General features: G+C 34.5%; 1 protein-coding gene across 1 annotated transcript in view; it reads left to right on the forward strand.

The window, feature by feature from the left end:
• LOC111061494 (vacuolar protein sorting-associated protein 13) overlaps positions 1-25,206 on the forward strand; it is a 119,968-nt gene that overhangs the window by 14,843 nt on the left and 79,919 nt on the right. Inside the window, exons 10-22 of the mRNA XM_039435127.1 lie at positions 972-1,101; positions 13,781-13,923; positions 14,434-14,540; positions 16,378-16,647; positions 17,580-17,732; positions 18,148-18,325; positions 19,082-19,268; positions 19,703-19,791; positions 20,158-20,296; positions 20,978-21,213; positions 21,860-22,012; positions 22,335-22,473; positions 23,014-23,237. Coding sequence (XP_039291061.1) covers positions 972-1,101; positions 13,781-13,923; positions 14,434-14,540; positions 16,378-16,647; positions 17,580-17,732; positions 18,148-18,325; positions 19,082-19,268; positions 19,703-19,791; positions 20,158-20,296; positions 20,978-21,213; positions 21,860-22,012; positions 22,335-22,473; positions 23,014-23,237 — 2,148 coding nt within the window. The remainder of the gene's footprint in view (positions 1-971; positions 1,102-13,780; positions 13,924-14,433; positions 14,541-16,377; positions 16,648-17,579; positions 17,733-18,147; positions 18,326-19,081; positions 19,269-19,702; positions 19,792-20,157; positions 20,297-20,977; positions 21,214-21,859; positions 22,013-22,334; positions 22,474-23,013; positions 23,238-25,206) is intronic.

The raw sequence follows: 25,206 nt of genomic DNA on the forward strand, positions 1-25,206 counted from the left end.
TTTAGAGAGTGGATTAAAATTAAAATGTTACAGGTCTACATTAAATGTTATAGGTCTACATTAGACCTATGCAGATATTTCTCTTATTGTTGATTTATATATCACAGAATACAGTTGTATAATTCAGTGTGTAGATTGTGTGTAAATTTCTCCCATTACTGATATCTCTGATAATGAATAGTTTGCAGAAGGTGCGTTCTTTAGTGTCTGTTTAGGGATGCTTGTAATATAAATATAAATACAAATCTCAGTACCCTTTTTTTGAATTATTTTATCACAACATGTTATTATATTTCTATTTGCTTTCTTTAGCTACAGTTCTCTATCTGATCTAAATTTATATAATTTTTCCAAGGATGATATCGGCCCTCATTATCCCTGGGCTTGTGCATGGTTGATGAGAGGGATAATGGTGAGAGATTGATGGTGGTGGTGGTGATACAGGCTTCAATTATTTTTTGTCATCATCAGCATTTTCAATGTTCATACTATTGGTTTATAATGTGGAAATCATTTGCATTTTATGCCAAATTTTATTACAGTACTGAAGAAAAGTTCTCTTCTTCTACTGATGATTTTTATGAGTAATGTAATGTAAACAATAAATTGATTTGATTGATTGATTGATTGATCAGTTTAGGTGGGTTCCGATCCACCGGGAATTGTTGTTGTAGCTCATAAATGTATGTTGGTCTAAATCTGTGCGTTAAGACAATATTGCCTATGAGGACCACTTGCCTTGAAAAAAATACATTCTCGAAGCTCTTGATACTTATGATTCATTCAACAATGTTGTTGATGTTTCCAATGTTGTTTGTAACCTCTTTCTGAAACTTATATTGAATTCAATGTTTGCTATTCTAATATAAATTTTTCAATTTCTATTGTGATGTATTATTCTTCTGTATCAAAACTGATCAAGTAAATAATAATTTGTGTTCAATTAGTTATAATTTTATTGCCAATTCTAGGTGGAACGGCAAGGCAAACTGCTGGAAGCGAAGAAGCAGAGTGAAAAGGCCAAAGGCTGGTTCTCAGGCTGGTGGGGCGGAAGCTCTTCTGCAACTGTTATTGAGGAACAGTCAAAGACGGATGATATAAGTGAGTATTTCACGTAATTTTTCCAAATTGCATACATACTCTTACATAATTATATAAATACTTTTCAACTTTGCATAATAAATTCCCACATAAAACCCAATCCAGTAAATAAAATTTTTATACTATAATGATCCAAGCTTTATGATATTGTTATTGTTATAAGAAAATGTTCTGGCCTTACCCTTCGTAATAGAATATATGTTTTATCTGATTTGTAAATATTGAATAACAGCAAATAGCAAGAAACCTCGCCCATGTCTATTTGTTATGACTTTGATCAAATTTGATTAGGGTCTGCTCTTCCAACTGGCCTGGTGAATTCCGGCCTCACATTTTTTCTTCTATCCGGATAATCTTGCAACATGAAGGATGTCAAGTATTTTGATTTTAACCTTCAAATAGACAATTATGAAAGCCCAATCATGTTGAACTCCATCCCTACATGATCAATATTAAAATGAATTTATTTCTTTTCTTGCGTGAATATTGTCACGTTATTCTTTATATAAAATAACGATTAGCCTCCTGCTTGGCATCAGTCGGTAAAGCATGAGATTTAATATAATAGGGCGTGGTTTTCTAATAGTATTCAGTCTTAAAAAATCTTGATAGGCCTAGATATGGGCTTCTCCAATAACTCTTGTAATTCAATAATAATAAATATATATATATATATAAATGATACTTATACTACAGAGATGAGGAATATAAAATAAATTGCACACCATGAAAATTTTACACATATATTATACAAATAATGCAAAGATCAGTCGAGGCAAAAAATATATATAGAGCGATAAAAAATATAATATAAAAATAGAACAATATTTGAAATCAATAAAAATATCACAGGCTAACTTTATATTCTAGATTTATGGCACGAATCATTACCATGTGCCTTTATCTTGAAATCATATGCAATCTTTGGCATGTAGCTGTGACATGTACTTGCTAATACTTGTCGGCTTGGATAATTCAATCATAAATATGTGCTCTAAGATCAGCTTGATAAATTAGCCACTAATAATCCAAATATATCTATATATTAAAATCTCTAGTATTTAGTAGATTTATTTGTATCGAATATATATTTTTATCTCAGGGTGCAAGATTCGGCACCTGACGGAATAGGTAGAGCCATTCATCTAGTGAATTAGAACTATGATAAATTATCGCAAATTGTATTGCAAAAATTAAATATTGTATGCATACGTTTGATAGCCTAGATTTCGTACTTCTTTGATTAAATAGAAATTTCTAAAATATTGATCTATATATTTTTCTTTCAATTAGATACCTTTAATACTAATTTTTACTTGCGCAAGTATTACTCTTATTAATTTCTTAATTTATAATAACCCTTTCGGCGAGCTAGCTTTGATCATCAGATTATTTCGAAGCACTAGGGCGCCCATCACTAAATTCAAATTTAAATCACTCACGTGTCGAAAATCTTCTTGTAAGCCGCCGATGTCGATCCAACTCCATGTGGTCCGGGAATATGGTAGCCGGAATCGTCTCCTCCAAGGGGTTATAAATTTAATTAAAATGAAAAATGACTTCTGCTTCACAATAGCATCACGAAGTCTTTTAAGAAATTTAATAATTTACTTTAACTTTAACTTTTACAAAATTATTAATAAGGTACTTCGCTCTAAAATATTTGGGGTCCTCTTATGGTGGCATCTGGCTGGCGAGTCTTTTGGTTGGCGAGTGCTGGTTCTTCCTTCTCAAGTTTTACAGATCCTCTTTCCGACTTTCAAATTAGCATAAAATTTAAATATCTCAATCCTCCGCCATTAAATTCAAATAGATCTTACAAAAAATGCCAAGATATTGCTTAGATTATATGATTAATAATTTCTTTGCATTCGAGCCATATTGATAACATAGATTACACAAATTTTTACACAAAATCTACTACAATTATATAAATATATATAAATATTTTGAATTGGCCTACAGTTGCCGCCTATTAACTGCCGTTTTACTATTGGTGCATGCAAATTTTATTAGGTATTCATGCGCCTGGTAACTCTTATTTCCTAAATACATTAAATTATTTTTATTTGGTTTTATATTTATGCTCTTTGCATGCTAGTTAATATTATATATATTAATATTAATTCCATGCTAACTAATAATTAGCCACGTGGACGGGTGTTTTCTCACATTGCACACCGTCTGAATGCAATAAAGCTCTGCCAAGGGGTTTTGGTCAGATTCTACGTTCTTCGGTTTGATCGATCTCTAGGTCACCGATCTGTGAATACATCTATCTAACCTCAATCTTCAAATATTTTATAAATAATATATTTATGAGTAGTAAACTTTCTTCAAATCCTTTTTGAGTTCTTGTACCATTTAGCCAGAACAAGCTGATGCTATCTTATCTTGATTATTATCTGCTTGGCGATATTAGCCAATTACTTTATTTTTAGACCTATTACTATTTCTATTAGGGCTTTTTATCTACCCAAATTTGATACCTTTACACACGCCCCTGGGTTTGAATTCAAAATATTTGAGAATCACAATGTTTTTAATGAAAACCCACCCTTCAAATACACTGATATACACTATACTTTATTTATAAATTATACTCTCCTACTTCTATCACATTTCGCAGTCATATTTGCTGCATCTCCTTTATACCTTTATCAAAAACAATAACAAATTCTCCTCCTCAACACACATAAAAATATCATAAATATAAACTTCTAAATGCACTCCTCCTGACACCATTTACAACACAGTAATTTTTGAATTCGCCGCTTGCAGGGCTGCCAACTTAACTACACACATTTCATAATTCTCATAAATGATTCCTTTTAGACAATAATTTCGATTCATAAACTTCTGGGCTTATATCTTATAGTATTTCTTAGGTCTTAATATAAATAATTTTCTATACATCAGGTACAATACTTTCTTTTGCTAATGGCTCTTTGGTTTTGGTAATTGGTATTCACTTTAATCTTTTCAGGTAACAAACGTGGCATAATTAAAAGTAATAAATATAAAACATATAAATAAATATATCGACATTAATAAATATAATAAATAACAATAATAAATAACTTTTTGGGTACAGTATTTCTTTTTATAAACATATGTTCAACAGATATTACATTCATTTGATTTGGGTGGCTTTGGCCAGCTGTTCGCTGTTCTACAATTCAGAGTGTTACATGTTACGTCAGAATTTGCTATCGACTTTCATAACTAACCTAACTGCTCGATTTTTTCTCTTAAAAAGGTAATTAACAAATTTTAATTTTATTATCCCCGCTTGTGTCCTTTTTTATCTGATGTATATAATTTAATTACATATTTAAAAATTGTTCTTTTCCTTATTGCAGGCTTCTGACGGCTGGAAGGAATTAAAACATTGGATTGTTGCCACGAGGTCCTATACCAATTTTAAATTTATTAAGGAAGGTTAGTATTTGGCTTGATAGTGTTGTTTTCCTTTGACTTCTTATCATATTTATTTGAAATTCGATGATATTTCATGTAGAATTGTTGTGGTTTGCCCGTATCTTTAGGCTTTCTGCTTGTAGCTACACTGTAGGCTGGTTGGGTTATCTGCTATCCATTTGTTGATTGTTGAGGCTGTCCTATTATTAATCTATCTTCATGAATATAAAACCCCGGTATCTTGTGTACTCCTTTAAATAATTCCAAGCTTCATCTATGATAATTCCTTTTAATCCATTCTTTTTCCAATCAATCTGTACTCTTAACTCATCCTTCCTTTCATTATTTTCATCTAGTATTCTTAATTTCGGCTCATTATAACTCATTAGGTTTGTAACAATAAACATTCTTATAATATTAAATTTCCAATCATCAATAATAGATCCATTTAACAACAACAATACAATATTTTTCGTCCTATCCACAACACAGTCTTTTATCCATATCACAGCCATGGTAATCCACACAATACAATAAATCAAAACACTAATTAGGCCTAGTTCTTTAATAATATAATCTTTCCACATATAATAGCTCGGTACTCCCATTTTATTGATATTATTCCTTATTTCTTTCACTCTTATTAACCACTTTCCATTCTTCATTAGTCTATCTTCCATTTCCTTTTTGCCCATGCATGAATCCATATTTGCTTTGTTACCAGTTCCATTTTTATTATATTTCTTTGGCCTATTATTCCGGTCACATCGCTGAATATCTCGCTTGAAGCGTATGTGCCGCGGATGCACGCCGTCGGTCCGCTCCTGTCCTCCATCCTGGTCCCGGTCCGGTATACTCCTCGGGCGTTTAAATCGTGCATGCGGCTTCCATCGGCGCGCGCGGTTCCTCCTTCGTCGCTTCTTCCGCCTCCGGGCCTTGCGATGCATGTTCCTCTTTCTATCCTGTATGCTGTCCTCCCTGGTGTCGTCCTCTGTCTGCTTCGGTGGTGTCCATTGGTGCGGGTGCATGGATTCTGTGCGCGGGTGCATGGTGGCGGTCTCCTCCTGGCAACTGGTTATTTTTGGCAGTGGTGGGATTTCAGCATTATTATAGTGTATCGGTTCTTGTTGTAGGGTCGTGGCCGGTAGTGATTCTTCGGGGGGGAACAGAATATTTAATAGAGGTTGATGCTTTCGGGGCGTTTTAATTGCATTGTTGGCGGCGGTTTTTTGTGGTTGGATATTGGGGTTATCATATAGTCCTGATTTATTAGCTGTAGTTTTCTGTGTATCTGGTGGCGGGTCGTTGGGTGTTGGGTTCCGGGTTTTTTGTTGATTCAAACCTATTGCATGTGTTAGTGTATAGTTTGTACTTACTTGTTGAGGTGGTGGTTTATAATTTCTGTTGTAACTGTTTTGTGTATTATTATTATGTGAGTTTAATCGATCACGGCCATCATAGTGATTCCTACGATTGCTCTGCTGGGCATAGTGGTTGGTTGTACGATTTTGAAATTTTTCATTATTCCAATTACCATTTTGCCTGTGCTCATAGCGGCGTTCAAATTGGGGAGCAGATCGGTAGCGATCATATGATACCGGTTCATAATTTTGGCTGTTATGCGGATTAAATTTTGAATTATGCTGATTTGATGCGTATCTCTGGTCTGAGCGGTGGGTTGATATGGCCATTGCAGACTGTATGCCATATAAATGATTAATCAGCTGCTTACAATCAGTAATGGGTTGTGTGGCGAGTGCCATTCTAACTTGACACGGTAGCTTCTTTAAAATAATGCTTGCTAACGCCGATTCATTAATGGGCTCGCTCAGTTGAGAATTTTTAAACTGTATGGCAGTGACGAAAGTGGTACATGCACCGTCTAATTTAGGGTTGAAATCGCATGATATGATGTCCGCTAGCACGTCCAACTGTTTACTTCTGCTCCAATACTGTTCCAGGAAGACAGCGACAAACTCATCCAATGATGTAAACTCATGGGCTCTACTCCGAAAAAACATCAGGGGTTCGCCAATCAATAAATTAGTCAAACGGAGACGCCAAAAATTCCAAGAGGTAGGTGCAAGAGTTTGTACTAATTTTATCTGATCAATGAATGGTTGAGGTTGCAAATGGCGATCAGTGTTATCAAATTTTCCTAGTCCTTGTAATATACTATGTACGTTGAGGTTGTCTGTTTGAATTCCTTGAGGTTGTTGTTGAATATGATTTTCCAATGCTATTATTTTTTCCTGTGTTATCTGCCATTGACTATTATGTGTAATTTTATTTGCGTTTATTTCTTGATTTAGTTGAGTCAGAGTGGATTTCTGAATTAGTAGAGTTCCATTTAAAGCTTTACAGGTTTCAGTGTTTTGATTGATGCTACCTTGCAGTTGGTTCATTTTTGTGGACATATTAATCTGTTTGTTTTGTATTTCTTTAATATTGTTAATATTTTTGTCAACTGTAGTTGTTAAGTTTTGATTGGCAACGGTAATTTGTTTGTGGATTTCTTGGTGGCAATCGGCCTTAATGTTATTTGTTATATCCTGAATAGGTGTAGTGATTTGTGTATTTAAGTTGTCTATCCTTTCATTGAGTTCACATGTAACCGTATCTAACCTTTCCGATAATCCTGCCGTAACTTTATCTTGACTTTCTTTTTGTAGGGTTATCATTGCTTTTAACTCTTCCCTATGACTCTCTACTTTAGTTTCAATATTATCCAACCGTTGTTCTACTGATTTTATAGCGCCTGTGGTCTCTTTCATGCCCTGTTCCACTGTCTGTTTATTTTCCTCTTTTACTGTAGCAATCTCCTTTTTAATTTCCTGCATCATACTATCCATTGTTTTTTGTAACATAATGTTGAAAGTGCTACTCGTTTGTTCCATTATTACCTTTTGAAGCGGATCTAGTTCTGTGGTTGAAAACATACTCTGTTTGCCCAGGTGTGACTCGGCCTCCGGCGATGCGGGTTCTGCAGACTGCTCCTCGCCCCCTTCAAAATTGATCTCTACTATCCGTTGATTCAATGGTGTGTCAGCGGCGTCGATTCGAGTGGAGGATAGAGGTTGCAGACCTGGTGGATCGAAAATTATCGACCCGACGCTTCCTGGTTCCCTTTCTCGTGGCGTATTGGCATCTACCGTGGTGGGGTTTGATGTGCTCGGAGTCGACAAAGTGGGATCTGTGCAACCGCCGTACATATATGAAACTTCAGAGTTTGCGGGAGTGTGATTCATTATGTCAAATATGATAAATGCTAATTAAACAGTGATAAAAATGATAAGCGAAAATGCTTAAAAAAGAGACACAACCGGGACTTACAGTGAACAGTGATGTGTAATGTGTTTGGATACTCTTACAACCAGGTATTTATACTTAAGTTTTTTACAATGCTCTAGCGCCCTCAATGTTTTGTTGATTTATTTTTGGCTAGTTTACAGGCTGCGACTTATTTTCCAACCGGCTTAAACACCTAATATATTTTTGACTAGAAAGTAATAGCAGTTTAGGCTTATAAAATATAATCTCTCTCTATAAACATGTAATTTTTCACAGTACTAATAGTATAAAATTTTCTTTAAAACATATAATTTCTCTCTATTTAAAGCTCTTGTTTCCCCAAAAAGTAATACAAATATTCCTTCGCCAGTTTTCCTCACAACTCGTATAAGTTATCTATAATTTTCACTATGGTTATTGACCTAATTTCAAGTAATTATTCAATGAGCTTGGCTCTCATCATCAGTCCCACGTTGGCACGACATGTATTTATGTCACGTTATTCTTTATATAAAATAACGATTAGCCTCCTGCTTGGCATCAGTCGGTAAAGCATGAGATTTAATATAATAGGGCGTGGTTTTCTAATAGTATTCAGTCTTAAAAAATCTTGATAGGCCTAGATATGGGCTTCTCCAATAACTCTTGTAATTCAATAATAATAAATATATATATATATAAATGATACTTATACTACAGAGATGAGGAATATAAAATAAATTGCACACCATGAAAATTTTACACATATATTATACAAATAATGCAAAGATCAGTCGAGGCAAAAAATATATATAGAGCGATAAAAAATATAATATAAAAATAGAACAATATTTGAAATCAATAAAAATATCACAGGCTAACTTTATATTCTAGATTTATGGCACGAATCATTACCATGTGCCTTTATCTTGAAATCATATGCAATCTTTGGCATGTAGCTGTGACATGTACTTGCTAATACTTGTCGGCTTGGATAATTCAATCATAAATATGTGCTCTAAGATCAGCTTGATAAATTAGCCACTAATAATCCAAATATATCTATATATTAAAATCTCTAGTATTTAGTAGATTATTTGTATCGAATATATATTTTTATCTCAGGGTGCAAGATTCGGCACCTGACGGAATAGGTAGAGCCATTCATCTAGTGAATTAGAACTATGATAATTATCGCAAATTGTATTGCAAAAATTAAATATTGTATGCATACGTTTGATAGCCTAGATTTCGTACTTCTTTGATTAAACAGAAATTTCTAAAATATTGATCTATATATTTTTCTTTCAATTAGATACCTTTAATACTAATTTTTACTTGCGCAAGTATTACTCTTATTAATTTCTTAATTTATAATAACCCTTTCGGCGAGCTAGCTTTGATCATCAGATTATTTCGAAGCACTAGGGCGCCCATCACTAAATTCAAATTTAAATCACTCACGTGTCGAAAATCTTCTTGTAAGCCGCCGATGTCGATCCAACTCCATGTGGTCCGGGAATATGGTAGCCGGAATCGTCTCCTCCAAGGGGTTATAAATTTAATTAAAATGAAAAATGACTTCTGCTTCACAATAGCATCACGAAGTCTTTTAAGAAATTTAATAATTTACTTTAACTTTAACTTTTACAAAATTATTAATAAGGTACTTCGCTCTAAAATATTTGGGGTCCTCTTATGGTGGCATCTGGCTGGCGAGTCTTTTGGTTGGCGAGTGCTGGTTCTTCCTTCTCAAGTTTTACAGATCCTCTTTCCGACTTTCAAATTAGCATAAAATTTAAATATCTCAATCCTCCGCCATTAAATTCAAATAGATCTTACAACATGAAGGATGTCAAGTATTTTGATTTTAACCTTCAAATAGACAATTATGAAAGCCCAATCATGTTGAACTCCATCCCTACATGATCAATATTAAAATGAATTTATTTCTTTTCTTGCGTTAAAAAATAATAAGCCTAATCTATAGATTAGCTAGGAAAAAGATCATTGAGAATTTCTTCATCGATTCGCTTTTATGAATAGTTAAATGAATAAATGAATAAATTATCTTTATTACCTTGTAAGCTAAAAGTAGCAATTGGTTCGTCAGAAAAACAAGCACACAAAACATATATCAACAACAGGAGAAATTGATAAAGCTTATTAAATTAATGAGCAAATTAAGTCTTAGGTGCAAAAAACACAATTTCACATGAAGAAAAACAGTATCCCATAAAGTTCATGTATAAAATTCTTTGATAGTAACATCCGGGATATTGAAAAACTCTCTTATTGAATACAGAGGGGTTTTCACGAGGAATGCATGGGTGCATTTGTTGAACTGCCGTGTTGTAAGAGTCCTCGCTGATGCTGGCAGCCGGTTGAAAAGCCTCATGCTGAGGCTACCTGGGCTATTTTGTATCCTACTCAGCCTTGTGAAAGGCAGGTTGAGTTGGCTTCTGCCTCTTGTGTTGTGGTCATGAAAGTCACTCCTCAGACTCAAACATTCCAGGGTGCCCTTGATTTGTTTAAGGGATATGAAGATGTAAAGGCAGATGACAGTCATGACCGATTCTGCACAAAAAAGTGGGCGACAATGATCAATTATGCCAGAGCCTGTGATGATCCTGATGGCCCTCTTCTGCAGTAGGAGAACTCTATCAATGCCGCTGGCTGCACCCCAGTGTTCCAATCCATACATCACTATTCCTTGGAAGAATGAGATATATGCAGTCCTCACATAGCTTTTAGGTACACACAGCATCAGCTGCCTAAGTAGGTAGATTACTCTGGACAGCTTTGTACACATGTAGTCGATATGAGGGTTCCATGTCAACTTTGAATCCAGATGAAAACCCAGAAGTCCAACACTCCTTGCCTGATCTGTGACATTTCTCAAGCCAAATATTATCCATTGAGTCTTTTCCTCATTTAGTTTGAGATAGTTGGATTCAAACCAAGCTGAGACGGCACTCAGAGACTGACCCATCTCTACATTCAGATTGTCCACTGATTTATTGACATCATACAATGTGGTGTCATCTGCATATGCAACCAACCTGTTATCCAACACTGATGGAAGATCATTCATCATGATAATGAAAAGTAGGGGGCCCAATATGGATCCTTGGGGAACCCCATGAAGAATCGCTACCAATCCAGATAACCTTCCATTCACCTGAACTGCCTGGCTACGATCCGACAGATAAGACTTGATGAGCTTCAATGTCCCCTCTGTGACTCCATAATAATCCAGCTTGAACAGAAGAGTTTGGTGGTCGACAGTGTCGAAAGCACGGCTCAGATCACACAATGTCAATCCGGTGAAAACACGGCTCTCAAAACCCTCTAGAATGGTGCTTACCAGCCTTCCAACTGCCTGGGCTGTAGTTCTGCCAACTCTAAAACCAAACTGAGCATCTACAAACAAACCAGTGCTCTCGAAGTACCAGCATAACTGCTTCTTAATGATGGATTCTAGAATTTTTGAGAAGACTGGCAGGATAGAGATAGGCCTGAAATTACCAGGCATATCGAATGATCCCTTCTTATGCACTGGAATGGTCTTAGCGATCTTCAGAACAGTAGGGAAGACACCCTCTGTGATACATGCATTCAGGCAGGAGGTCAGGGGTATAAGGATTTGCATAATGACACTCTTGATCAGATTCACTGACATGCCAAAAAAGTCTCTACTATTTGAACTCTTCAATTCACCTACAATTTCCAACACCTCCTCACATGAAACTGGTCGAAGTGAGAAAGCTGCCTCAGGCTTGGGCACAGCATTCAGAAACTGCAGGGCTGATACTTCTGGAGTGCCTATAGAATCACGAACTGCCTTAACTGAGTCCACAAAGTAGGAGTTGAAAACGTCTGGCTTGATCCTCGTGGTTCTTCCTGGAGTCCCTATTTCTCTTCTTATGACTCTCCATGCAGCTGAGCACTTATTTTGTGAAGAGTTTATATGCTGTGCATTTGCATTTTGTTTAGCTCTTAGAAGTTTTTCTTTGTAATCTTTCTTGAGCATTAACTACATTTGCTTGGCATCATTTGTCTTGAGATTTCTGTACCGATCATAGGCCACAATGACCCAGTTCTTGAGTACAACCAATTCTTGGTTCATCCAACAGGGCTTATTTCTATGGTTGGGTTTTTGATCTGGTTTTTGTATTTTGACAGGGAAAACGTTGTCGAAGAGATACTTAAATCGACTGAAGAATTTGTTGAAATTTTCCTCTGCAGGGCCAGGTGTTACTATTTCATTCCAGTTCACCAGTGACAGGAGGTGTGAGAAGTGGTTCAACTGACTCTTAGCTATAGGGCGCACCATAATTTCCTCAGGAGGATCATTCTCAAAAAGATCAGAGCTCCTTTCATCCACAGAGAAACATATAGACTCATGGTCACTCAAAGCACTGTGGCAAGTTCGTTACCACATTGTCTAGACAGGCTTCCTTTCTTGTGGGTTGTCTCACAGTGCAGTACAAATTCAGGGACCTCATCAGATTAACAAAAGTTGCAGTATTTGTGGATGCATCATCAAGAAAATTGAAATTAAAATCACCACCTACAACAATATGATGATTTGGCATTTTCTTCCCAAGGTGGAGAATAACTTGTTCCAGATGTTCCATGAAATAATTTGGGTCACCATTGGGTGAACGGTACACATTTACAATTATTATCTTGGGCTCCAACAATGTAATACAAGCAAACTCAAAATCAAGCTCCTTACAATGGTGATAGATATTCAAATCCAATTTCCTTGCTTTATTTTGGCCAAGTACATCCTTGGATACAAAGATAGCTACTCCTCCATGTATATGGGTGATTCGACTGAAAGAACTAACCAGTAGATAGTCATCAAAATTTACCATTTTCAGTTGATCATCACATAGCCAGTGCTCTACAAGGCATAATATCTTGTAATTAACCACACATATTGCCAATTCAATATCAAGTTTCTTTGTTAAATTGAGACACTGCACATTGCTAAAGAGAATTTTGAAATTAATCTCAGATGCCACAGGGCCTTTACTGGTACTTGTGTTCATAATTAGGTCAGAAGCTATGTGATTAGCTGCCCTAAGGTTCTCCTGAATAAAAAACGTTTAATTGTTACATTTCGAGGCCAAAGTTCACCATCCAGAAAAGATTTCCTCTTTTGAAAGTCAATACCAATTTTGAAGCTGTCACTTGAACCTTTCGTCTCCAATTTTTCAACAACACAGTTTGTATCAGCAAAAGTGTTTTGCACAAATTCCTTGACTGCATCAACAGTTGTTCCACTCTGTATTTTACCCAGATGAAACCAGGCCCTCTTAGTTCCAGTCAAGATAGTACTGTCACTTCCAGCACCAATCACAATCTTACGAAGTCCCTTGTCGATATTTATGCGCTTAGATTTCGTTTCTTTGCCATCTTGCAATAATTTAGTTGGTTTAGTTGACGAACCAACCGCTTTTGCATAATTTTGTCGCTTACGTTTATTGTTAACATCCTTAAAACCATCACACGTATTGAGGTCAGTTTCATGCAGATTTTCCTCATTTGCAATAGAGTTAGGTAAAGCAGGGAAGGATGAAGGATGAGATGGAAAGTCCCCTGTGTCAAGATCATTATTCAATGTCCGAGAGCAATGTTTATGTGCGTCGGAAGCAGATTTGTCTTCAATAACTGAAAGTACGTTTGAATGATAGTTGTTTTTATTATCACTTTCATTCTGCTTGACAGCTGCAGTCGATGATGTGTCCAGTTGACTTGTCGACTTGTCAACCACTGTCGATGTGTCGATTGTTGAATGTCCGATGTTTAATAAGTCAATCTTTACAATCGACTTTCTTCGAACAGTCGATCTATTTTGTTTGTTTGAGTTGGTAGACAGGTGTTGGCCTGCGCGTAAATAAATAAGCGTAAATAATTACAAAACGTAACCTTAGCAAAACGTATCACTCACCTACTATCTACATTTTCTGTGTTGCAGGAAAACAGTTTGCTGAAGCAATGACAGGCGAAGAGAAGGACAAGCTTTTCCGTGCCATTGGATACCAAGAAAATTTTGTACCTGATGATCTACCAGTGGAATTCGTCGCTGTTCGACTGAATTTCCTTCTGCAGTGCCTTGAGGTATATTCACTACAACCTGCAAATAACATGAACAAATTCATGCTTTTGCTAAATCGAACTGTATTCATATACTATTACTCACTTATGTCTCAACTTGGGAGTACGAAGTTTCCTGAAATAAGGTTGATCTGTGTATAATTCGGATTATTCGCCTTCCTTGGGTAGCTCAGACATTCTATGGATATTATAATGGATATTAAATAAATTAATCTACATGAGGCTTAAGACTAAGACGATTGTCTCATCAACAAGAGCTTGGGGTGTAGAGTTATTTACATAGGAATTGAATTACATTTAAACCAACAGAAGAGGCAGTTATTATGACAGAATACATTAGATTGGAAACTTGTAGTAGTGAAAAGTGACAGAATCATTAAATTGTAGTACTTTTACTTCTTCCAAGTACTCTCAGTGATGTTTTATTAAAGGGGTTTCAATTTAAATTGGTACTGTAATTCATTAATCAATTGTTGATTTTTCTAAACTCAATATTGCTTGTTCCATTGATAGGTGGAAGTGAGAGATGATGATCTACAAGATGAAAAGTCGGTGATGCGAGTTGCTTTGAATCAAATGGAACTTCAACTCGAGCAAAGACCTTCAGCAAATGCAATTAGGTAAGAATTGCTTCTTAAATGTTTCTAATGCAATTAGGTAAGAATTGCTTCTAAATAAAACTTGTTATAAAAACGCTCTCTACTTTCAACATTATTGGAAAAGGATTCGTATTTTGAATTTCATCTAAGAACTTGAGCTATTTTTCAAACATCATTGATCTCTAATTGATTATTCATTATCCATCAAGATTTGGAAGTCTCATTTTTAGCGAATTAATGCAAAATTATAAATTCTATGATCGTCGTAGCCTTCATTTGGCGGTGGAGTTAATTTCAATCTTGAATAGATTCAGATATCCATTATTGATAATATGTAAGAAGATCTTCGTGTCTAGGTTTTAGGTTTACGAAACAAGTCTTGAACTCTGGGGATCTACTTGAATTAGCGCTTGAAAAATGTGTGTGTTTAAACGGCGAGACTAGAGCCTCATCTAGAATAGTGCTTGAAGCTACTGAACTATGTGGATGACTGGCTTGAAGTAACAGTCAATCATGGTACGGCGTACCCTACACCATGAGGGATCTACTTGTGAAAGCTTTCTCTATGGTGATACTTTGTTGTGAATCGTAACGACAACTTGTCACCAATGGTTTTAGAAGGTGACTGGTCGAATCGATGACTCCTTTTCGGCATCTATATAATTAATTTGTGACTAGGTGACTAGTTGTCGGAGTGACACCTTGTCACATTCCCCTGTCATTAGTTGAATGGCAAGCGTTTGTGTTATTTATAAGGAATGCTGGCAGTGAATATGAGGATGTTTCCCTCATAGTTAAGGCTGTGCAAAGGCTAAAAATAAACTTTCTACTGGTGATATTTTTCAAAGTTATTCGATTTGTATATCATCAAGCTATCAAAATGAAAAAGTTTTCTCAGGAAAAAATTTTTTCCGATCATTACTTTTTGAGATATGAGAGCCTAAAGTTTAAATTTTTGGGACAGAACATTTCAAATTCAGTAAGAGATAAATCATGAAATTTAGAGGATAAATTCTTCATGGTATTATTGATTGAATAAAACAAAAAAATCTAAAAATATCAATTTTTGAGAAGGTTATTCAATTTACCAAAAATAACTTTTAGCTGTGTTATTTTTGGACATTTTTAGTAAATTGAATAACTTTCTCAAAAATTGATATTCTTAGAAAATTCTTGTTTTATTCAATCAATAATACCATGAAGAATTTATCCTCTAAATTTAATGATTTATCTCTTACTGAATTTGAAATGTTCTGTCCCAAAAATTTTAACTTTAGGCTCTCATATCTCAAAAAGTAATGATCGGAAAAAAATGTTTTCCTGAGAAAACTTTTTCATTTTGATAGCTTGATGATAGGAAATCGAATAACTTTGAAAAATATCACCAGTAGAAAGTTTACTTTTAGCCTTTGCAGTTTGCACAGCCTCAATAATAATGTGTTGTAACTTATATATTCTATTTTAAAAGTCTACGTCTATCATTCGACAAAGCAGATAGCGCTATCCTCTTCTAGTTCCGCAACGTTGCCAGATCGTCTTTTAACAGTGTAGAAATATAATAAATTGGCAAAATATTTAATCTCAATTATTAAAGTTTATGAAAAAATTATTTAAAATTATTAAAAGTTGAAAAATTTATTTTCTTGACGAATAAAATATAATTTATTATTCTCAACAAGGATGAACAGTTATGAATATTACATCAGATATATATGATTAGCTATTCTCCATAGAATAGAATATAATGACTAGAAAGCAGTGGTAAGTCAGAGAATCGATAACGATGTTTTCCTATTTTTCTCTACTGCCATTATAACGTGGCTATAGCTACTGAATCTCATTGGATATTTTGTTGCAGGGTAACGTCCATGATGTACAATCTGTCAGCATCTGGTCTCAAACAGTTGGACGGACTCCCCGAAGTGTGCAGTTCCCTGCATAGCACTGAGGGCGATGCAAAAACGCCTCTAGTCAAAATTATCTTCGAAACGAATCCGCTGTGTGGTACCTGTGACCACAGAGTGCATGTTGAGTTCAAACCGTTGCAAATTGTTTACGATGCTCAGACAATCATTAAACTGACTGATATTTTCACACCTCAAGAAGAACAATCGGCGGTCGTATCTCAGTAAGTCAAATCATTTTTGTATAATGTGAATTTAAAACATTCAATATTAACTTATTTCTGAGATTAAATCATTGAAATTTTATTCGCCCATTTATAAGATATTTTATATCTATAATATAAATATATTGTAGACATATATATCTGTAAGCCTTTCTATGTTTGTATATAATACTCGTAAATAAATAAATAAACAAATTTACACGATGTATTAATTCACAGCCACCTAGGATGAGCCTAAGGTCCATATTACAGTAGGCCACCATTGGAGCACCAAGCTTTTGGCAGCCGGTTGGTGTCTCACTCGGGTTGCCAGTCCGGCCATTATTCCTGGGTCACACTAGTGTCTCAGCTTGCTTTAAACATGCCCACCACCGGTGGCTCTATGGTGTCCCTCTGGCGACCCAGCTTGGTGGCCCAATGTAATACTGGCCTTTGGAATATGATTGATGTCATGATCTCTTAAAGTCTCCTATAGAGAAACTCTTGAGAGGAGGATCTTGAAGTCTCCTAGAGAGGAGGAATTGATTTTTGAAATGATAAGGTGGATAAAGAGACGGATGATGATGATAAATGAGTGGGCCTACAGCTTAAGGAGGGTTCCGAACCACCGGGAAACGATTTCAAACTCATAAATTATATTCAGAGAAGTCGGCTCTACACGTGGTCACTCTTCCAACGGGTGAGCAGGCACTGACTAGTAGAGTCAAAAATAACAATAGAGTCAACTAAACAATAGCTTATCAGCACGGAGCCAACCGCTTACCTTGCTTATTCAAGAAATAATCCTTTTAATAATTTGTCATGCACTTTACTCTGTACTCTTCAAGATATATGAATTAAAAAGTGGAATTCATGAAATTAAGAAATATTTTACATTAATGATTAGCTGTATATTCCATAAATTATGTCTCATTGGATGTTTCATTTTTCAGGCTTCAAGCGGCGTATCAAATGAAAATGGCTGAAGTGAAAGAGAAGTCTGCTCTTGGTTTGCAGTATACGATTCAAAAACACACCAGATTGGATCTTAAAATAGATGTGATGGCTTCTCATGTGATAATACCTCATGGTGGTTTCTATAATAAGTACGTTCCATTGTAATCTATTATTCTCAGTACTTCCAAACTGATTCTTAACATTGTCTTGAAGATGCACAATTTCCTTGTCTTATATAAAAAAATGTACTTTATACCACAAATTTATTGACATAATTTCATATCCTCTCTAAAATAAAGAGATTACTTTAAACACTCACCCAGTACTTTCAATATTAATAACAACTTGTATTTTTAGAATCCATACTCAATTTAAAATTCATTGCTATTGCTTATTGCATTAAGAGTAATTTTTCTTTTGTTAGAAATTTGTAGTGTCTGTGGATTTGGTACCAAGCTTTTTCATTAATAATCCCAATATCATTGTATTTAATTAGATCAATAAATGGATGAATGAATTATTGAGTGATAATTAATAATTATGTTACTGTTTGTTATTTTCAAGGAAACATCCTGTACTAGTTTATAATTTGGGAAAATTCAGTGTTTCCTCACGATTGAGACAGGAAGATCCGCTGAACGTCAGAAACATGCACAAAGAAGGTTATTCAGAGGATAAAATATTGGAAATTCTACGAGAAGAAAGCTATGACCACTTCATCTTGAAAATGGAAGCAGCTCAGGTATTACACTCCTTCAATTCTCTTGAAGAATTTTCTCTCTTCTTACTCTATAGAGTTCAAAATATGAATGATATTTGCATAAACTAATATTTCTCTGGTTTGAAATTTGCAGTGCCGGTGGTCATTTCATTAATTTTTGAATTGGTACCTCAAATTCGAAGGTGAATACAAACTGAATGTTCTCGATAATATTACTAAGAAAAAGTTCACCAGATATTCCTGTAAATTGAAAAAATGTAAATTGTAAAAAAACACTATTATAAAATTATGTCAACAATAGTGTTGATACTTGAGCAGGGTTTCCACATATCAGTATCGGTGTAAGGTTTCCGGCGCAGTGAATATATTATAACCATAAGTTTTAATGGGACTAAGGCTATCCCACTCAGCCCGGCTGAACAAGTATGGATAGTCGTCCCATTAGAATGAATGGTAATAATATGTTCACTGCCAGCACCGGACACAAAAGGGAATCCGCCTTAATTCATCTCAGCTCGTTTGGGATAAAGAAACACTATTTGAAATTTGTTTATTGATTCACAAAATATTATAAATAATTGGGAAATAATAAAATAGTTAGCAAATATTGATGTATCATAAAATATTTGGAGAGTTGAGAAGGATATTCATTAGAGGGATAAACATATGAACAAACAGTAATGTAGGATAAGGTTGGAGAGTCTAATGTTATTTTTACTAGTAGAACTTATTTTTGAAAATGTTTGATTTGTTGAAAACTTTCTTTTCATCCTTCAGGTTCTTCTTGCTTATCCAGATGAAGATTGGCTTCCATTGTGTTGTAATCATAAAAAATCTGATTTACATTTACTGAACCCGACTGATCTCACCATCGAAATACACAAGTGCCTTATCTCTGATGACCCAAGACTGCCCAAGGTCAAAATAAAGGGCAGTTTACCTCAAATTACATTAAGGATCAAAGGTACATTTCAAATCAAATCATGAAACTGTATAAAAACCGGATTTCCTATAGTAATATTCATAATTTTTTCTTAAAGTGATGCCCCAGGTCTAGATTAATGATTGGTTGATGATGAGAGATGAATTGACCTGACCTTTAGTTTTAGGTGTGTTCCATACTGCTGATTCTGATAACTTTATGCAGATTCTCATAATTTCTTGAATATCATGTTATGAGCTAGCCTAGAAAGAAAGGATGGGGACATTTTTCATGGAAATTCAATATGTTGGGTAATATTAAGGAATTTCTTACAGCATTCATGAACATTTCAAGAAAATACAAAACCATGTGAATGATTATTCCAACAGAGGGTCGTTTGTTCCCTCAAAGTAAAATTAAAATACCAATTCAATACATTATGCCATTGTCTTTCTCTAATAGATAATGTTTTTCAGAAAAGAGAATGGTCGATACATTAGTATTGTTGATGAGCATTCCATTCACCGAAGCCAAGCCTGCTAAGCCTCACGAACAGGATCAAGGGGTAATCAATGTGTTTCTATGATACGTAGTTTCTCAATCATAAGTTTTGGAATACCCAAATATTTGGAATTATCTAAAATCAACTGTTGAATTTGGATATTTAATCAATCGAAAGTCACAATGTGATTACTCACTGCTATTTCAATTACTGGAATAATCAATGCTTTTTACTAGCACTTCAAGTTGAGAGATGGAATTTTCCATTTTTATTGTATGTTTTCTTCTAGCAGCTATTGATATAGCTTAGATTTATATGTGTACTTAACGGCCACACAATAACAACAACATCCAGTAGCATATAATCTAGATAAACTTAGAAAACATTTCGATAGAATTAGTTATTATGCAGTTTGTTTTTCCGTTACAGTTCCAACTGTATCAGTCGACATTATCGATAACAGCTCACGACATGAATCGGCTGAAGAAGCAGAAGACGATCAGTATGCAAATGGAAGACGAGGAGATAATTCAGTACACTGATGTCGAAGCCAAATTTGAGCTGCAACGTGAGTAGCTAATCCACATTTCACTCAAAACTAACGAATTAGAGTGCTTTCCACATTTTATAGATTATCAGGAGGGTCTCAGTTCGCCAAGATCTCATTTCATTTAGTAAGAAACAGGGGAGAAAAAATAGGAAGTGAACCATTCATTTCATACTATGGTTAGGAATACTGTCTAGTTTTCAAAATTCGAAAGCTATTCGAAATTGGAAAAGAAAGCAATAAGACTAGATGATTTGTCAAAGAGAATAATTACTAGAAAATCCATTTTCTAGTTTCTCTCTAAGTGTTCTGAAACGCGTGCACTTGATGATTGCGTTCAGTGTGAGCAGCTACATGCAAGTCACAACGTGTTTCAAGGGCTCTTTCAAGATTTTATTTCTTGGCTCATGCATGATCTGACGTGTACTTATACATACACGCATCCAATATGAGCATACCCTTGTACAGTACTAGTTTTTCAGTGAAAGTCTCATTTATTCATGCTCTTGCTAACCTTCAAAGCATTATTAGTAAAGTATGTTGTGTTAATGTGACGTATGAGTTTAGGAAGCAAGGATTCTACTCTATTGACGTTCTCATCACTAGGCGTGATATACAAATTTCATGTTCTGTTTCATTGATATTAATAATAATAAATATTATGCATTGTGATTTATTTATGAAGAATCATTTTTCTTCCAGAAATTTTCATCGAAGTAATTGCAGAGAAGGGTGCATTATCTTACAATCCCACAGTGTCAATGAGTGTTCTGAAACTTGAGGCTGCGTTGCTTGTCCAGACGTTCCAAATATCGGGCGAAGCCAGACTTGGTGGCCTCGAGCTCCTTCACCACTTCGAATCAAAAGTGATCAAAGTCATTGACACGCCCATGGCATCTGGCAAGAATGAAGACCTTCTCATTCTCACCTATCTAAGTGTTAGTATTCATTAGTATGAATCTTGAATTAATGTGGATTCTTAAATATTTATTAATAAAATTGTATTGTATTTTAATATTGAGAATCTATTGATAATAAATAGCTTGAAGAAACTAATCTAATCTAAACTATTTTCTAATGATGTATCAGCACTTACATAATTGAAAACATTAATAGCTTCTAATCATGAATAGAATCTTACTCTATTGATTACAATGTTGAATGTAGACGTTAATCAGGGAGTTTATTCCATAAAAACTATTGTTTTTGTGTTGATTAATTTATTTCCTTTACTAAAGGAAATGGCTTATACAATTAAGGGATTTTAATAAATAATTATTGTATTTTTTATGTTTCCTGGACATAATGAGATTGCATTTTACAACACAAAATTATCTCCAGTGCAAAGCACTGGTTACCTGCTAGTAACCAATAAAATTATCGAAAAGTAAATCTTCATTATTCAGTGGTATGATTTTAATATTAGAGTGTTTTGAGATATGTGTAGAAAGATATTTAAATAGAAATAATTTTACCTTTCGTTTCATTTAATTTTAATTTATCGTTTAAACATTTCGCTGTCTGTTTCAATTTTATATTTTGAGCAATAAATTTAGATTTGACTTGTTTATTTTTTCGTTTCAGGCTGACAAAGACAGTCCTGAGTTCCACAGTCGTTATGCGTCCATTCTACAGCACCTAACTGTACACTTTTCAAAGCTCAATGTATTAGTACATCAAGAGGCTCTTATGTTCCTCGTCCACTGGATTGGAATCACTCAGTCCTACATAGAAGAGGTAGATAAATAAAAAACACTTCTAAACTAAATACTATTTATGTTTTATGTACTGTATTATTTATGTTGCATTATTTATTTTATAAATTCCAGTTGACGTTCACATCAATATATATTTTGATGCAGAATAGTTTTAAATTTGAAATTTCTTTGTATTTTTAAATTGTTATTCATTTATTTGTATTTTTGTAGCCATTAATTCATGCATTCAAATGATTTATTGAATTCCAATGGAGAATTGAGAATCTCTTAAAATAACTGAATAATATGATTTTGTCTAGTTGACTAATACTATTGTCTAATTGTTGTCTTTTGATTTTCAGCAAGCATCTGCTTTGGGAAAGAAAAAACTGGAAGTGCGACCCAATACTCTTACCGTGAGAAAAGAAACTTTACAATCTAGTTTGACAAATCTGCAAGAATCCATGCGCGACATTTTCCATCCAGTTTCCTCTAGAGTGGGTGAGTTTAATTTTCATTTCATTTATTTACAGAGATATGATTATTAAAATTGTTCATTAAATTACAGTGATATGATTATTGGCATCGGTTATTCAATAAGAACTTTGGTTAATTAATAACAATTGACAATTTATTATTTCTGTTATTAATAATTAAAATAATTATTATTAACATCAGCTGCTTAACAATCTGTATCAGTGTGAAATTACTCTATAATAATAAGTTGAAGATTGTACAAATATAGTTGGATTTATAATGTACTAAACGAGCAGCTAGCTATAAAGCCGTTTTATTACTCGAGTGAGCTTACAAGATTAATTATTGAATAATACGATTTTTATCAAATTCATATACACATACATGTATTTTTTTAAGTAACTGGCTTCAATCCAGTCGTAATTAAATATCAAATGCACAATCAATTTAATTTGTGACTACATAAATTTAACACATTTCAATTTGATTAGTGACAGGAAACAACTACAATTAATATGCTGAATGTTTTTTTTTAATGTAATTTCATCCGATTTTCAATTACAGTGAAAAAGGGAAAAGCAAAGCGTGTAGAAGTAATAGATTTAAAGCTTGATGCGAAGCTGGATGAAATTGGAATCACACTCTCCAATAATATGCACGATCTTGCCAGACTGGAAGTCAGTGGCTGTAATTCTTCAATAATCATCAAAAAATCCTACACACAGATCGATGCTAAACTAACCAACTTCCAAGTATATGATTTCAACAATAAAACTGTCCATCCAAAGGTTAGTGCTAGAATCAAGAATGTTTTATTATCACAAACAAAATAATTGCATTGACAAAAGTCACTTCATAAGGATACAGTAACATTGATGCTTTGTATACAAGTACACGTTATATATATTATAATATTACAAATTAAAATACAAATAGGCTACTCAAATATTTTATCCACGGATAACAATTACAAACCAGCATCTCCTCGATTGAATAAAATGCTCTATTCTTCAACCATCCTTTTATTGCTCTCTTAAAACTATCAATATCATAATTCCGTACTTCCAGTGATAACCTGTTGAAAATTTTCACTCCTATATAGCAGTACATTTGTTGTGTTTTGGCAAGCCTAGCACGCCCCAGATCAATCTGACTACCTGACCGAGTGTTATGCTCATGAATGCTTCCCCTCAAATTGAAAAGATTAGAATTTTGCTTTACAAATATTAAACAATCCATAATGTAAATACATGGAAGTGGCAATATACCATTGTCTAAGAAAAAAAGGCTTACAGGACTCCCTCATGCCCAGGTTAAATATAGCTCTTATAGCTCTTTTTTGACACAGAAACACCTCTTTTGCGCCACTAGAATTTCCCCACAGCAATGTACCATATTGAAGGTGAGAGTGGAACAGTGCGAAATATGCGTTTAGGGTGAGACTAATGCTAGTACAAGATTTCAACTTCCTTAATAGAAATACAACTCTCGATAATCGTGTACAAAGCGCATCCGTATAACTTTTCCAAGTAAGTTTTGAATCAAGGTTTATTCCCAGAAGTTTAACAGACTTTTGTTGACACTTCACACTAGAGCTAAACGTTATAGTTTCAGTTTTGCTCTCATTGACAACCAATCCGTTGGCAGAGAACCATATGTCAGCTCTTTCTCTCATATAGCTCATTATTATGGAATTAATATTAGGAGATATATTGGAGCTAAGCAGAGTGGTATCATCTGCATACAGCACTGATTTAATTGGAACATACTTTGGAAGATCATTTATGAATACTATAAACATGAAGGGGCCAAGAACAGAGCCTTGGGGGACCCCTTGTAAAACTTGTTTACAACTGGATCGCTGTTCACCAATTTTAACAAGTTGAAATCTGTCAGAGAGGTAAGATTGTAATAGAGCGAGTTCTTTTCCCCTTATACCATAGCATTGCAACTTTTTAATTAGATCAATGTGGGGCACAATATCAAAAGCTTTATTAAGGTCTAAAAGCAGCGCACTAACCTCCTCCCTATTCTCAAAATCCTTAATAATATAAGAAACAACATTTTGCACAGCTTTAACCGTATTCAGTTTTTGTCTGAAGCCATACTGTGCTGCTGAAAACAAATTATTTTTCTCAAAGTGCTCTTCAATATTAATCTTTATAATACTTTCCAATACCTTGGATATAACAGGTACAAGCGCAATCGGTCTGTAGTTAATTATATCTATTCTCTCACCCTCTTTATAAACAGGCACGGTTACAGTGGTTTTTAAACATTTAGGAAAGATACCACTACTTATAGCTCTATCAATTAGATACGTCAAAGGTTCAATGATAACATCTATGATCTTCTTCAACACAAAATTAGATAGCCCAAAAATGTCTTCAGACTTGGAATTACTGAGCTTAGCAACGATTTTATGTACATCTGCGGGCTCCACAGCATCAAGTCTAAAGGATTGCAAGCCACACTGTGAATTGATCAATCCAGACGACATCAGAATATCAGAAGCACTAGCTCCGTGATTGATATTACAAGAACAATTATTGGATGAATTTACAAAAAAATCATTAATTTCATCAGCAGATAGGGGAGGAGCCATTTGTGAACGATTTTTTGGCAATCGTCCCGTCTCTGTATTAATAATCTTCCAAGCAGCTTCGCAAATATTAGAGGACTTCAAAATATAATCATCATTAGCCTTTCTTTTAGCTGCATTAATTTTATCCCTATAAATTTGCTTTAATCTTCTAT

Source organism: Nilaparvata lugens, chromosome 8, assembly GCF_014356525.2.
Source record: "Nilaparvata lugens isolate BPH chromosome 8, ASM1435652v1, whole genome shotgun sequence".
Taxonomy (NCBI): Eukaryota; Metazoa; Arthropoda; class Insecta; order Hemiptera; family Delphacidae; genus Nilaparvata; species Nilaparvata lugens.